The following is a 15,941-nucleotide window of genomic DNA, read 5'->3' on the forward strand; positions in this document are numbered from 1 at the left end:
ACTTGGCCAGAACCTCTCTCAAGGCAGGGAATGTGTTGTCTTCTTTGGTGTCTAAGTGTCTTTGAGCAAGGGTGGGGAGCCAATGCTGCCACTGGGCAGCCTGGCTTTAAATTCTACCCTGCATTGCTGGAATTTTGTGTCCCATCAGTGAGTGTCATTTGGTGACAAGTTAATTCCTTACTATTGTCTTGGTAGAGAATCCTCTTTCCACCTCCTGATCTCATCAGCAGAATCCTGCGATCAATTCCCTTGAGACTTGGGGCAGGCCACTCTGCCAAAGAATACTGGGAACCTCGCCTTCCCCATTAACCCTGCTGCAGATACTCTTTTTAATTTCTGTTTGGCCCAGGGCCCATGCAAATGCTGAGCCCTGCTCTAATTTCTAATTCATTTCTGCACCCATCAAATTCACCTTGTGAGGGAGGGGTTAGAGACTTGGGTATGTGAAGTTCCAAGTCACACCTCCTCCCCCAGAGGAGAGAAACACAAAACCTGGGATTTTTTCCTGGATATTGTTTGGTATTGGCATGCCATTTACTCCTGCATGACAACTCCACCCCATCAACTACAACTGCCAGAAACACACTCAGCAGCTATCCTCAGGGTGGCAGAGTGAAAAGAAGAGGCAATGCCAATGGAGGAATCAGGTAGGCCAGGGTGAGCCACGAGACATCCAAATGACTGCCACCCAAAATGACTCAGCTCATGGTAGACCTGACTTCCTGCCCGATCTCCCAGCTCCTGTTCCTAAGTGAGACGTTGACACATTGAACTGATGAGCTGTACTCTGTGTCCTGGTCATACCAGCTCAGTCCTCTGTGGCCTGGTCGGCCTTCTCAGACTCTGGTCAGCTCCCTGTCTTCACTCCTCCCTGATGTAAGTGTTACCTCTGACCCCAAGATTTAGGAAGGTTCCCTCGAAAGGGATCTGTGCTATCACCCAGGGACACAATCTACACCATGACTGTAAGAACTATGTGCTTCTCTGAAAAAACCCAGGAGGTCCTCACTGGATCACTGGGACTTAATCACATGGCCAGTGCCTGGAGAGGTCCTCAGATTGGGCCCACAGTGAAGACAGCCACACACAGGAGTACTCAAAGGAATACACACAGGAGTAGCTAATCAGCTTTTCCAGAGTGTCTGCTTTCTGTGATGTGGAAAATGAGCAATTATGAGAGGGAGAAGAAGAGATTGGTAGAGTGTAGTTGGAGATACCCAGTAAGATAGAATTTCAAGAGAAAGCTGCTGTTTCTTAAAGGTAGGGTGAAAAGCAACAGAAGCGACAGTCAGGGAGACCAGGTATTTCTGACCTGCGCTCATGGCTTGTGCAAACTACCAAAGAAAAGTGTGAATTTCTGACTTGAACAAACAGCAAGTCCTGCAGGCAGGCAATAAGTTGAGCCAGTGCTGGCTGCCTCTCTTGCCTGAGTTTGGGCTCATCCTCTTAATCACCGGGGCCCCAACACTCCCCATAGCTTTGCGTCTAGCCCACCTCCTGTTATACACTATCTGCCAAGCCTTTGTAGCTGGTTGAGCTTAAGATCCCTGCACACAGAGGTCAAATGCTTAAGATCTGGAGTTGGATCCAACTTGGGTGTGAATGCTGACTCCACCAGATCCTCAGTGTTCCCATCTGTACAATGAGCATGATAACTATAATATCTCCCTCCGATGGTTGTGCATGGGATTAGACAAACTTATGTTTGCAAGGTGCTTAGCTAAAACAAATGATGGGTCTTGTTGCTATCTGCTCAGACTGACAATATGCCAGCCTGGGATTGGAGGATGTATGCACATGGGAGACATTTATTCTCATGATCAACATTTGAAATAGCTCTGTGTTTGGCTACATGGTGTCCAAGTAAGCAGAAGGCTGCCTTCCCTGTGATTTTCCAACTCCTCCCCACCTCTCTCTCTCTCTCCATTCCATCATCAGAATCATTGAGTCCTTGCAAGGACTCAATGGGCCAGGCCATTGGGAGACACTGGGCCAGGCCACATAGAAAAAAGAGAAGGAGCATAGAAAGAGAAGGCTCTGTTCCAGGGCTGAATTGCTTCTGAGGCTCACTTTCCTCAACTACAAGTTGGGAAGATATAGTGGAAACATTAGATGGTATGCAAAAGTGCCTGGCACAAATGCCTGGCAGACAACAGGTGCCCAGTAACTATGATGTTGACTCCTCTAAAGTCCAATTAGGAAGACACAACAAAGGGAGCAGGTGCTGCCTTGATCTCCACCTTCATTTCCATAGACTTGGATTCCTTTCAAGCCTCAGGCCCTGCTAGAATTCCAACTTCTCCCACAAGCCTTCACCTCTCCCTTGGGCCCTGCAGCACACTCTCCCTTCTCCTGTGCCACTCACCACTTGGCATCAGGTGTTGCAGCTATTTGTGTTTCATGTCTGCTCTAAGCTTCCCGTCCTTTCACCAACCCTGGGTTGCCATGGAAGTGTAATGCCTGACATTTGAGAACACATTCTGTGAGCATTTGTGGAAGGAATGAGTGAGTCCAGCTAGCAAAGAACTGGGCCAGAGCACTCTTGAAGCTCTGCCACAAGGTAGATGTGTGACACTGGGAAACACAGATCTTAGTTTCTTCTTTAATCGGTTGAGAAGCTTGGACTAGGTTTAACAGCTGCCTGCTGCCAGTTGCCCAGTGCCCTTAAAGGTGAGGGAGGGAATTCACAAAGTGAACCAGGTCACCTTCCCCAGTCCAGTGCCCTTAAAGGTGAGGGAGGGAATTCACAAAGTGAACCAGGTCACCTTCCCCAGGCCAGGTGCTCAGTGGGGAACCACTGAAGCCCAGGAGTGGTCACTAAAACTCACAATGTGGAGATGAAGGATGGAAAAACAAAGGGAACCACGTATCTTGGGACACAGGCCAGGCCCTGCTTGGATGGTTAAAAATCAAGCTCCCATTCCAGATGCAGGAGGCATCAGGAGGCAACCCCACCATGGAGTTGCCTGGAAGACTAGCCTTCCAGTAATAGCTGCTCCAAAAGCACCTTCCTGCTCCCTGAGATGACATCTCCAAGTGTTCCTCATATTCAAGAGCTTCCTTCCTTCAAATCCCACCTACACCTTGAGCTCTTGGGATATGGGCTCTGAAAAATAGCTGGACATTGGAAAGTGTGCATATGTGCCAAATGAGGACTATAGAGTCTGTCTTCTTGTCTGCCACCATCCCTGGACCATAGCTTCTCAGAGGCAAGAGCCACAGTTGGTACACTGTTGCCTCCCCTCTCAGAGCTTGAGCCTTATCCTCCATTTGTTGAGTGAGTGCATTAGAATGAGAGTAGGAGGGGCGTAAGTCCCCTTGGGCCTGACCAAACAAGTGAGGCAGTCCCTGAGAAGTAATAGAGTTGGCTCCCCAACTTAGGGTCCTTGAGAGTAGATTAGGAACTTGATTTAAAAAATTCAATAAACTGCTTTCCTCATTGCCTAGAAGGAGCAGGCTTATGTTGAGATGTAACATGTGTGGATCTCTACCTGCTGAGGGACCCTGAGTCCCCTACCCATCCTTTGTACCAGGTTCCCCAGCCCGAGCACTGTCTCCAGCACCATCTTCAACCTGACCATCAAGCAAGGGGCTGTTCATCTTTCCAGAGCTCAGGAAGAAACCATGCCAGGCAGAAATAAGTAGCAGCTTCCATGGTCATGAGCTCCAAATCTTACTCATATGCCTGTCTTCCTGCTGAGCACACAGATCCTCATGCTCCTGTAGGCTGCTTGTGTTACTGCACAGCTTGGGGCACTTGTTCTGGAAATCAATTTCACCATCAGGCAAAGATTTCATATCAACAATATTTGAGTCTATTTCTGTTGCCATAACAGAATACCTGAGTCTGGGTGACTTAGAATGAAGAAATAAAAAGTGTATTTGGCTCACAGAGTTCTAGGCCTCAGAAGTTCAAGGCTGAGGAGGCATCATGACATAGCAAGAGAGAGAGAAAGAGACTGAGAAGGTGGTAGAAACTTTAAAAAGTGGGACCTAGTAGGAGGTCTTCTAGTCATTTGATGATGTGATCTTGAGGGGGACAGCTGGACCCTTGCCATTTACTCTTCTGCAATTGCTCATCCCGGCATGAGTGAATATTTTCCTCCACCACACCCTCCCTGCTATAATGTGCTACTTCACAATAGGTCCATAGCAATGAGCCCAACTAAACCTGTGAACCAAAATAAATCTTTCCTCTTTATAAGTTAATTATCTCAGGTGTTTTGTAACAGTAACAGAAAGCTGACTAACACCAACTGAACTAATTTATTTTACTAGGAACCTACTTTTGTAATAATTAGCTCACTCCCAGAATACCACCATTAATTCATATATGCAGGCAGAGCCCTCATGACCTTGTAATCTCTTTAAGATCCCACCTCTTAACATCATTTCATTGGGGTTAAGGTTCCAACACAAGATCTTCAGGGGACTCATTCAAACTATAACAAGTAAGATGTATTTTATTTGTTGGGGTTTCAGCTGTTTTAAATATTTGGGAAATCAAGGGCAGATCCGAGCTTACAAGGAGGGCCATGCATTTGGCTGTACTACTGTCAGCTCCAGAGTTTGTCTTTCCAAGCTGCTGAGCAAGATAGGCTGCGGGCCAAGAATGGACAAGGAGACCTTCTTGCTGGCTGCACTGCAGGCCCGGGCAGTGTTCTCTAGCCTTTCCCAGGGACAGCTTGACTTCCAGCTGCCAGCAGGAGGGCACCTCACCTGAAGGCAGGAGACAGCTCTCCTGATTCTCCCACACTCAGCTCTGGGCTCCTGTTCTGGGAATTTCCCCACAGACAGATGGTACTGCAGCTGACCAAAGAATGAGGCCCTTTTTGTATTTGATTTCTGCTAGCTTTGTTTATCAGAAACTGATCACCTTGGCTAGCCTGTAAACAAAGTGATCCAAAGCCTTTTTACTGCCAATTGCTCATAGGAGCTCATAAGCCAAGGAGAAGGCAAGCCCTTTACCCTCCAGGTGCTGACCTTGGTTGGCCCTGAAGTATGTCAGGGAGTTACTGATTCTCTAAGACAGCTTCTTCTCCAGATGATGGGGTCCAAGAGGTGATGAGCTACCTATACTGCTGCTAGACTCCAGCAGGCTGTGCTAGGACCTCAGCAGAATGGCCAGGATAGAGAAGATGCTAGAAATGTGCAGGGTTGGATCTGGAGAAACTGATAGAGATCTGGGGCTGGTCCACAAGGAGACAGTGTCCCCAGGGTGCTGCACACTCGGGCATCACTACCAAAAGATGCTCATTTCGGGGGTAGGGGTGGGAAGGATCTTATCAGTGGGAAGTCTCAGCTCTAGGAAGGGGGATTCCAGCATGGCAGCAGGGCTCCAGTTTGGTGATACAAGACACAGTCCTCCCACCTCAAGGAGGAGAGCTGCTCAGGGCCAGAGACGGAGCCAGGGTCCAGCTAAGGAGCTGAGGGACTGTCAGAGAAAAGCTCCACTCCACATTTAATCAGGGAATTATAGGCTGGTGGCAAATACAGGCAGAATCCAAGGACAGGACCAACTCAAAGAAGCTAGAGGGAAGTTGGAATTTGTAAGCCATCAGGGGCAGGGAAGTCACTCCAAGAGGCAGCCTGTGAAGACCAGGCCACCCACTGGGAAGAAGCCAGTCACCTAGGCCTATATGGCACCTTGATGTGCATTATGTAAGTGTCTCCTGGGACACCACGCTGATAAAAGGCACTTCGGAGACAGGCTCAGAGAAAGATGCAGTGTAGCATGTGGAGAGGAGGGCTACATTTTATCCCCCCATGTGACCTTGGTCTGTGTGCCAGGTGAAAGGTGCAATCAGCAGAACCATATGAGGCAGCCTTGAGATGATGTAGACTCAGGAAATGGCACAGCTAGAGATACATACTTGATTCTTTTCCCTCCCCAGAGTCACTGGCCAAAGCAGAGTACAGGCTTGGAGCTGCAGCTTGAGTCAGCAGGGAGAGGAAGTGTGTGCTACTTGTAGCAGCCAGGAGTTTAAGAATCATATTAGTCATTAAAGAATGGTTTGGAGAGTGCTGCTGGATGGCACTAGGGGACATGGATCTATGGCTGTACCAACAGTGACTCCAGGACTGGCGATAAACATTGTGGTGGGCAGCAGCAACCACAGGCAGCAAGGGTGCACACCCAGGACTCTTGCAGAATACAGAACTGAGCTGCTCCAACCTCTAAACTGCTGGCACGTACTGTCAGTCTTGGGTTGCTCTACCTAGGCATATGGTCAAAGGAACAGGGTGGGCAGTGATAAGAAGCATTAAGCTGAGCTGGCCAGGGAAGGCTGGCGCTGATAGCCCACGTGCCTGGCTGTGTAAACACCTTTAAGCTGCCTGAGTCTTGGTTGTAATTCAATTAGCTATATGGGATTCTTTAAGCTTCATAAAGCACAATACTGTTGGACCATTCTTTTCCTTGGCTTTTTAAAGTTTTTGCAATTATTCCAGCTACACGCAAAGCTGCTGGTAATTTTACAGCCTGGAATGAGCATCTCTTGTGTAGGACAGCATCTTTGAAACATTAAACAATGATTAGGCAGGCTCCAGGCCAAGGGACGATGAGGGTTTTGCAGGGGTGGACCCAGCAGCTGGTGGCAGCAAGCAATCTGGGAGCTCTGATTCTATTTCGTCATCACGTTGTGATTTCTGTTACTAACAATTAAAAATAATGATTCAGAGTTGTGCAATTACTTGTCATTCATCAGGACTTTGAAGGTGACTCCAGGTAGTGGTGGGTGGTAGAAGAAGTTCAGATGACTGTTAGGAGGATTTGCACACCATTGCTCACACAAGCACACAAAACCCCAGGTGCATATGTGCACGAGTGCACACACACACACACACACACACACATGCTGATAACACATGCTTACCATTGCATGGCTTCATATGCACAGGTTCACATCCATAAATATGCAATCCACATGGAACACATGCACACACAAACATATGCACCCACAGTTGCATGCATGTGTGTTAACATGTGTACATGTGCGCATACATATATGCAAATACATGGTCACTCACATACAATGCATAACCATCTGTACAATGCATATGCACAGACATGTACACACATGCAAGCCCAGGCAGGCCAACTTCTTTCTATTTCAAAAGAGAAGGAAGCCACCGCTCCCTTACAAGGTGACCTAAAGCATGGCTGTGAACTCGTCAATTACTTCTCACCCCTGACCCAAACTTAGAAGCATCTATGCAGCACATTAAGCTCCAGCACAGGAGACAGCCAGGCCATTCTCTTAGGTTCCTTATTTGTCTCTTTCTTCACTGGCCTTGCTGCCCAGAATCGCTCTCTTTCTCCAGGGGAGACAGAAAAAAATGAATGAGGACAAAATGCAAATAAATCTTCTGGAATCAGAAACATAAGATGCACCAGAGGCAGCCCATTTAATGGTGGAGGGTGTAACCTCCTAAACCAGGCAGTCTGGGTTCAACTCACAATCTCTGTGTGACTTTGGATAAGTTCCATAAATTCTTTGTGCCCATTTTCCCATTACACAAATTGACGTTGATAATGGTTTCTACCACTATCATGAGATATTGATTAATTAAAAAAGGACATAAAAGAACTCTGGCACATGTGAATGTTCATTGAGCTAGAGTAAGGACTGGTAAGGACTCTGTCTACCTGGGGGCTCCAGAAATCATTCTAGTCTGAGGCCCAGGTCTGGAGAAGTGGGGGTCAAACCCTATCCCTGGCCAGAGACAGTAGGCTGGAGTCCTTCTGATCCACCCCTCCCTGAAGTAGATCCAGGGCTCCAGCGATCATCTGTACCCAGAAGGGTCACCATGTTGGGCTAATCCACGATGGAATGTCAGGACACAGGCCTACCATTTTAGGGCATGTAGCAGTCACCTGGCTCTGGTCTGCCCTCCCTAAGAAGCAATGCAGTGAGCTGCTGTCAAGGGGGAACCAGAGAGGAGGAAACCTGTGTTCACACGTCCTCAAGGTCCCAGCAGTGTGTGAGAAGACATGGGTTCCCGAGCCAGAGGATGTGGGTTTGTGCTTCTGTCTTTCTCAAGTGGTATGTGCCCTTGGGCACTGATCACTTTTTCCCTAATCTCTCAGAAACTTAGCTTCCTCATCTATGAGACAGAGAAACTGACTACATCTTCTTTGGGGGACTGTCACTATCCTTTTGTCCACAAATTTGATTGTGTGACTTCTATGAGGCAGACACTGAGATGCTGAGACCAGGACTGGGTTCCCCTCACAAAGTCTACTAACCTCACAGTGATCAGGAAGTAAACACCCGGCTAAAACCTAGTGAGGTAAAGAGAAGCCAGGACATGTGGGTCACGGAGGCAGTTTCCTCACCCAGCTGGGGCAGGGCACACAGTAATTGGAGGCTTTGGGGACATAATGGTCCTATTTTTTCGCCCTAGAAGCTTGGAGCAAAGCAAAAGGTTAGGGTATGACAAGACTTGCATTCCCACAAGAAGGTTAATGCTATGGTTTATATCTACACGGCCCCCCAAAGCCTCATGTGCTCATAGGTGGGCTGTTGGGAAGTGATTCGATCATGGGGATTAGTCCACTGATGAGTTTATAGATAAATGTGATGTTGGGAGGGGAGGCCTGGTTGGAGGAGGTGGGTCACGAGGGTCATGGCCTGGGAGGGTCTATCTCCCTCCTCACTTCCTAGCTCTGTTTCCTGACCGCCATGCTATGAGCAAGCTTCTTCTGCCCTGCCCCTCTACTATGCTGCCCTGCCTTGGATCCAGCCGACTATGGACTGAAACTTCTATACACTGAGCTAAATACACCTTTTCTCCTTTAAGTTGTGGGTGTCAGGAACTGTGTCCCAGTAATGAGCAAGTAACTAAGACAGCTAAGCAGGCCACATACCCAGAGCCACCCGCCTCAGGGCTGCCTGGCTGTGGCCCACTGTGTCCGTGCACAGTGTAGAGAAGCAGGAGACCTGGAGTCAGGACAAAGCCAGGGAACACATGGAGAGAGGAAAGGGGCTGTGGCTGGGGGCAGAAGATCCGGGGCTCTAGCTCAACTCTGCCACAAAGACCGGAGACACTAGCAGGTGTTGGCCCTACACAGGTCCTCAGTTTCCCCTGGAGAGCCAGCCGGGACTTGATTAGCTGATCATGGATTCTGTGAACTTTGGGCCATCTGTCTGCCCCTCTGACATGGAGGGACAGCTCTGTTCTGCCTGTCTCTTGAAGCCTGCCTAGTTCTATGCCTCCTCCTGGCAATAGATTTGAAAGGGTTTGTGCAAACATGGCCAGTGTGATGAAGGCAGGAGCCGTGAGCAAAGAACATCCATGGCTTGGGAGAGAGTTCAACCCCAGCCCTCAAGGATGTGATATGCAAGCCACTGACAAATAAATGGGAGTCTCCAAAGGACACTTGACATTACCATTGCTTTGATGTGCTTTTAGTCACAGAACTCAGATTAACGTTGAAATCTCAAGGGGTAGGAAAGAAAGGTGTACAATTTGTATGTTTTGCAAGAGGACACGAACTCAAAAAGGAAAGAGAAACCGAGCACAAGAAAATGTTTGTGCTCAAAGTAGGGGTAGCGGAACTGTGAGACTGGATGTCTCTGCAACAGCTGAAGAGGAAACCTAGAAAGGTCACATCCATTGAGCTCCTGCATGTATCTGTGTGGCATGAACAAGCCCACAGCTTAGCACAAAGTACACACCCACTGAAAACTGCACGGACTGAATGACTGAATGACTGACGGAATGTGTGAACAAGGGAATGAATGTCAAGAATCAAAGGCGGAGATGATGCTCTGAGCTGAAAACCCCAGGGCTTCCCTCCCTCTGGAGCCTGTAGTGGTTGCATCACTTAGTCCAAGCTAAAGACATTGGCCCACTGGGATTCAATGGAAAGGACGGTAATTAAAAGCAAGAGGTTCAGAGCTCTGTTCACCCCATTTTCTTGTGATAACAAGGAAGAGGAGAAGCCAGTGGAGGGCAACATAGCTTCTGAATTGCAGAGCAGGCAGGGCAGGGAGGGCTGTCGGGAATGCTTGCAGATGCTGGTGGCATGGGCTAGGGTCGTCCTTTGAGTTTGGGACAGGAACTGAGTTTGGGCCAAGTCCAGGAAAAAGCAAGAGCGCCTCCTACCTGCTCCGCATTCCACCTACCGTCTATCTGCATTCATGCCATCTCCTGGGAAGGCAGGAAGGTGGCCCCAGAGGCCTCCCCCACAGTGCCTGCTGCCTGAGGGGAGCTGGGGAGGAGGCTGCTGTCCCAGCCTGCCCCACTGCAGCACACACAGACCAGAGACTCAGAGTGTCCTGCTGCCCCAGAATGCTCCAGGAAGCTTGTGGAAATGCAGATTCCAGGCCTGGCCCCAGGTCTGCAGATTGCAAACTCACTCATCCATCCTTTCACCAAACCAAGGTGTACTGAGGATCTGCACCTACCGGGCACTATGCTAGAGGCTGGAGGCATAGCAGGGGCACATAGACACTCCCGTCTTCCTGGAACTTCTGGACAAGTGGAGGGAAAATGTATAAAGAAATTCGGGAAAGTAAACAGGTGAGTTCAGTCCACCAGATGGCAGTAGGTGCTACGGAGGGAAAGGACGGAGGCAAGACGGGGAGTGATGGGAATAAGAGCTGCCATTTAAATGGCTCAGTGACAGCCCTAGCGTGGCACTTGATTGAAGTAAGGAAGAAGGTCATGCAGGGATGGAGAGGGGCGATTGGAGTATTCCAGGTGGAAGGCACAGCCAGTGCCAACGTCCCAAGGCAGGAGGGGCCCTGGCATGAATCTTTGTATTGGTAATCCAGCTCACACACCTCCATTTAAGGCTGTTACAGCACAGCGACAGCGCCCTACCTACAAGCCAGCCCTGAGAAAGTGGAGCTCATCAAGGATGTTACTAAGAAGGCAGAGAGCAGGGCCCATGGCCTCTGAGAGAGCAGACGGTCTGGAGACCAGGATGAAGACAGCAGGACTGGCTGCTGTTTTCCAAGCTGGAGGGAGCCCAGGCCTGACCCCACGCAAAGGACAGTGGGGAGGAAGAAGGCAGGGGCGCACAGAGCTTGTGATGAAGGCTGAGGAGGAGGACTTAGCGAGGGAGACCCTCTGATGCTCGGTACTGCTGCTTAATGTGGAATTTGAAACACCGGTGTCCCTTCCATCATGCCTTATCTCATCCAAGCCTCCAAGCAGTCCCGGAGGTAGGAGTTATACATCTCAATTTTATAGATAAGGAGAATAGGGTTCACAGGGGTTAAGAACACACTGCAAAGAAGAAACTAGAAAGAGCCGGAACTGAAACGCTGGCCGGATGCCAAATCCTGTGCTGGCCCCACCAGCACGCAGCCTCTGCATGGTGGCTGCGTTACCACATTGCGGGCACTGGTGTCGTTGTTATTTTCATTACTGTCATTTTCGCTCACCCTGAGGGCACCCGTAGCACCCTGCTGCTTGCCCAGAACACAGCTTCCCGTTCCCCCATGTTATCCTCAGCCACTTTGTCAGCAGATGGGGCAAGGCAGGGTCTAATGTCCCCACATGGTGCCCTAGGAAACCAAATCCCATAGCCAGGCAGCAGCAGAACTGAGACCAGAATAAGCCCCCATTAGCCTGTTTTGTATCTATGGCACAGCCCCAGTCTGATTCATCATTCTATCCATATTCCAGGAATGCTTGTGGAGCCGAGTTGGTGGGCCTGGCTAAAAATAAATGAGTCCTTCGCCGAGATAATGCCTAGAAGGAGCAGTTCTCAAGAATGTAGGCTTCTGAGGTAGAGCCACAGCTGCTCCGTGCCAGATCGAGCCAGGAGGAAGGTCCTTTAGCCTATCCTAAGGCCAGGCCAGTGCTCTTCCTCCAGGTGCCTCTCTTGTGCCTCTTCCTCTTCCTCAGCCCCGCCTAGTCTAGGGCAGCCTCACTCCTGGTCACCGCTCTGCCCCATTCACACAGGGGGGCTGGGACCAGACCCTTGCCAGGGCCCTGCCTGCCACAGGGCGCAGGACAGAGGCCATTGCTGTCTGCCCCCAGCACCTCTCCTGACCTCCAGCTGTCCCCCTGCTTAACCATCTGTGTCTCCTGAGGAGGGAAAGATGAGCCCTTTCTTCAGAGAGGCAGCCCTGGTTTCTGGGCCCTGGATCCATCTTCTCCCTCCACAGAGAGCTTGCTGCAGACCTTGGCCTCAAGGGACTCAGGTGCTCCTCTCCAGAACCATTCAGTCACCACTTGGACCCCCGAATGCTTAAACAGCTCTCTAAGAGATTCTAATATGCACTCAGGGTATTGAGAACAACCTGCTTTTAAAAGAGGAGGAGAGAAGTAGAATAAAATACAATACAATAGAACTGAATAGCACAGAACAGAACACAATAGAAAATAGCAGAGTGTCTTGCACTTGGTACAGGTAGGTATTATTTCTTAAAAGTTTTGTTTCAATCCTGCATGTACGGGTATGAGCAGGTATGTCATTCTGGGTCACGATGTAAATTTATTTCTTGCTGTAGATCATAGTGAGTTTTAGTTTTTATTTTTGAAAAACATTGCCTCAGTTCTTGCCTGAGCTTGAGATTCTCCTCCATCATCAAAATCCCTGGCAGAAAACTCTGCATCCACTATCTGCTCTTGTTTGCCTGGCTTCTACCACCTAGCCCAGCCTTTCACTAACGCTGCTTCTCTTTGGGGCTCCATGACCGGCACCTGCCAAATGCAGGGGCTTCTCGGACGCCTTGTCCTTCCACCTCTGTGAACAGATAACTACCTGAGGCTCTTTCCATCCATGGGACTATATTGTGTTTCAGATTTCTATGGCTTTCCTTCTCTGTCTCTCACCAGTTAACCCATCCTCCTGGGTCCTGAGTATCTTCCCCCCAGTGCTCTCTCCAGCTTTTGTTCTGTCTATCTCTCCTCCACATCACCCCTCCTCTTCTCTCCTGACACCTCCTCGCAGAGAGGAGATTTCATTCACTCTCCACAAGACTCCAAATGCAAGTCCCCTTGCTTCCTTCTCCTGAGCTCTGGTTGTGCAGGTCACCAGTTGTATCCAGCCTTCCTGGCAGTGTCCTGGAGGCTGGGGGCAGTGACACTGACTGGTCAGTTCACAGTCACATATTCATCACTGCAGGCAGGGAAGGCAGGCAGGGGTAAGCTATCATCCCCTTTCCACAGAGGAAGAAGCTGAGACAGAGCGGGCTGAGGGTCTTCCCATGGTCTCTTATCCACCAGGCAGAGGGCCCCTGAATCCATGACTTCCAAGTTCTTCCCTTCACACTGTATGCAGGAAACTCGACATGGGTGAATGAGAAGCTACATGTTATGTATCCAGCCACAGGCTCTCAGCCAGAGCTGTGACTCAAGAAGAATGTTTTCTAAAATAGTGATGTCCAGATTCCACCTCAGATTTAATATGGATCTTGGGGGGCGGGGAGATACTTTGGTTTATTCATTTTAACCTTCAATTTTGAAATAATGAAAGGTACATACAGATGTACAAGAAGGTGCCATCCAGCCACCACGCAGCCTCCTCAGTGGTAACGTCTTACACAACTACAGTGCAGTGTCAAAGCCAGGACACTGATGTTGCTACACTTCATGAGGCTTGTTCAGATCTCTGCAGTTATTCGGGCATCCATGGGAGCATGCGTGGAAAGCTGCGTGTTTTAACACACATGTAGCTTTGTGCAACCACTGCTACAGTCAAGACACTTAACTGTACCATCGCCACAAAACCATAAAACTGTACCATCACCACAAAACTCCCGAAAGCTTTGGTTTTGAAATCTCCAAAGTGATTCATTCTAGCACACATCACATAGGAATAAAGACTGCACCAAATCACTGTTCCTTCCGCCTCCCTCTCAGGGTTACTTACTTTCATCCTTGAAGATACCCGGACTTGCAACTTGTGGTTCTCACTGACCTGCCCTCCTTTGGCCCACCTGCCAACGACAGGTCCAACAGAAACTTCCTTTCAATACTTATCAGGACTGTGTCTTGCCCTTCATCCGCACACACACCCTAGAACTCCAGGGGTGTGGAGTGCCCCTTGTCTGTCCTGCAGCAATAGCCTTCTCACCAATTTCCTTTCTCCAGATAACCCTTCCGCTAGCCTGTACTATGATGACCAATCTTGATGACCAATCTTGATTGTCCCACTTTCACCACTTCATTCTTCTGATCGAAAACTTTTGATGGTAACCATCATTAACAAAATAAAATCCAAACTTTTGAATTCAAATATTTGACCCTGCACATCTGACTTGCTTTTTTCTTCCAAGTTTCTCAAATACAATTAAATTTCTCGAATGCAATATCAACCTTTGCTCACTTGTCCATATAAATTAAAGACAAATGGAATTCTGCTCTCTGGTATATGAGGAAGTGCCACAGGACAGGGTCCATGGACGCTCCTTGGTTTGGGGATGTCCTCATCCTTCATCCCTTGCATCCTTGTAAGGTGGGAAGGGACTGGCAGGCCTGGGTAAAGCCAAGGGGTAGGCACATGGGCTGCTTGATGTGAACCATTGGAGGATGGGAGCTTTCTTTGGGGGCCAAGAGAAGTGTCAGTAGACAGCTAACAGAGATGGGAGCTGGGCCTCTTCCTGTCTCCTCATTGGGCCCCTTGGCAGAGTCACCTTTGAAACTATATTATCTACTGGCTAACATCCTTGACACCTTTTCCTTCCTTTCTGGAACAAAGAGAGTCCAGTGATTCATGAGCACTGTCCTTCAGAGAGCTCTAAAATCCCCTCACAGAACTGCTCCTACACTTCCTAGTACATGATGATAAAACGAGAAAGAAAATTCGCTTATTGAGATTAAATGCATTTCAATTATCTGATACGTTTCAGCTTTAATTGATAACAAATCACAAATTGCCCATCTCATTATAGCAACTGATTCACTGGGAAATTTATTACCTATAGCAGAGAAGGCTCAAAAAGATAACACAAGCCCAGGGACTCTTATGATCTGGTGACCTCACTGTCTATTTTTAAAAATCACACACTCTCAGAAGCACATCCATATAAATGGTCTCATCAAGGGCAGTTTCTAAACTGTCTTCACATGTGGTCATTAAGCTTGGAGAATTATGGGGATGGTAGATGTGGGGGGACCAGAGGTCAGGAAATGTGTACCAAGGGGCAGAGGTAGCTGTTGTGGCTGGGGAAGGAGAGGTCGTGACAGAAAGATTTCAATGAGGCATTTGCAGGTCACCTGGGGCCTTGCTAGGGACAGATGGAGAATGACACAAGGCATCCAGCAAAGATGCTAGACAGTAGCCAGCTCTATTGCTATTATTGGCTTACACATCTGTTACCATCCCCCCACCACCACTACTACACCCTCCGCCAGCAGCACCATCAACACCTCCACCATCATCACCAGCACTGCTAACACAGCACCAAGTAACCATCCTCCAGGCCAAGACCAAAGAACACCTCTCAATGCAATGCTGCTTCATAGAAAACAGTCACTGTCAGTGTACACGAGATGACATGCCAAAGAAGTGATACTCACCAAGATTCTTAAGAAAACGAGAACCTGAGGCTGAGGTGGGTACTCACCATTGCTGCTGTTGTCGTCCACCAGGATGATCTCCTTGAGCAGGTGTGAGGGCGTGCGCTCGATGGCTGAGTGGATGGAGCGCAGCAGCACGGAGAGAGCCTCGTTGACAAAGATGAACACAATGCTCACTTCCGGTAGGCTGTTGGGGAACGACAGGTTGCGGCATCTAGAAAGAAGAACAGCCAAGCTCTTGGATCGGTTGGTCCTTCAGCTGGAGGCACCTGGGTGCAGTCCCAGCCTGTGTGTCACTCCAGCTTTGCTGCTTGTATGCTCAGAAGTCCAGACTCTGCCAAGGCCCTCTTCTCTGTTACGGGGAAGATGACCCCTACACATGCAGCAGAAAAACCCACAGCCACTGAAACACTTTGTCGCACACTGCAGGAGAAATTGCCAGTGCCTATCTCAGCTAG

General features: G+C 49.0%; 1 protein-coding gene across 1 annotated transcript in view; it reads right to left on the reverse strand.

Annotated features, from left to right (window-relative positions):
• Nucleotides 1-15,941, reverse strand: part of Galnt18 (polypeptide N-acetylgalactosaminyltransferase 18) — a 333,981-nt gene that overhangs the window by 134,855 nt on the left and 183,185 nt on the right. Inside the window, exon 3 of the mRNA XM_005380289.2 lies at nucleotides 15,531-15,697. Coding sequence (XP_005380346.1) covers nucleotides 15,531-15,697 — 167 coding nt within the window. The remainder of the gene's footprint in view (nucleotides 1-15,530; nucleotides 15,698-15,941) is intronic.

Source organism: Chinchilla lanigera, unplaced genomic scaffold (genome assembly GCF_000276665.1).
Source record: "Chinchilla lanigera isolate Chin_1 unplaced genomic scaffold, ChiLan1.0 scaffold00013, whole genome shotgun sequence".
Lineage (NCBI taxonomy): Eukaryota > Metazoa > Chordata > Mammalia > Rodentia > Chinchillidae > Chinchilla > Chinchilla lanigera.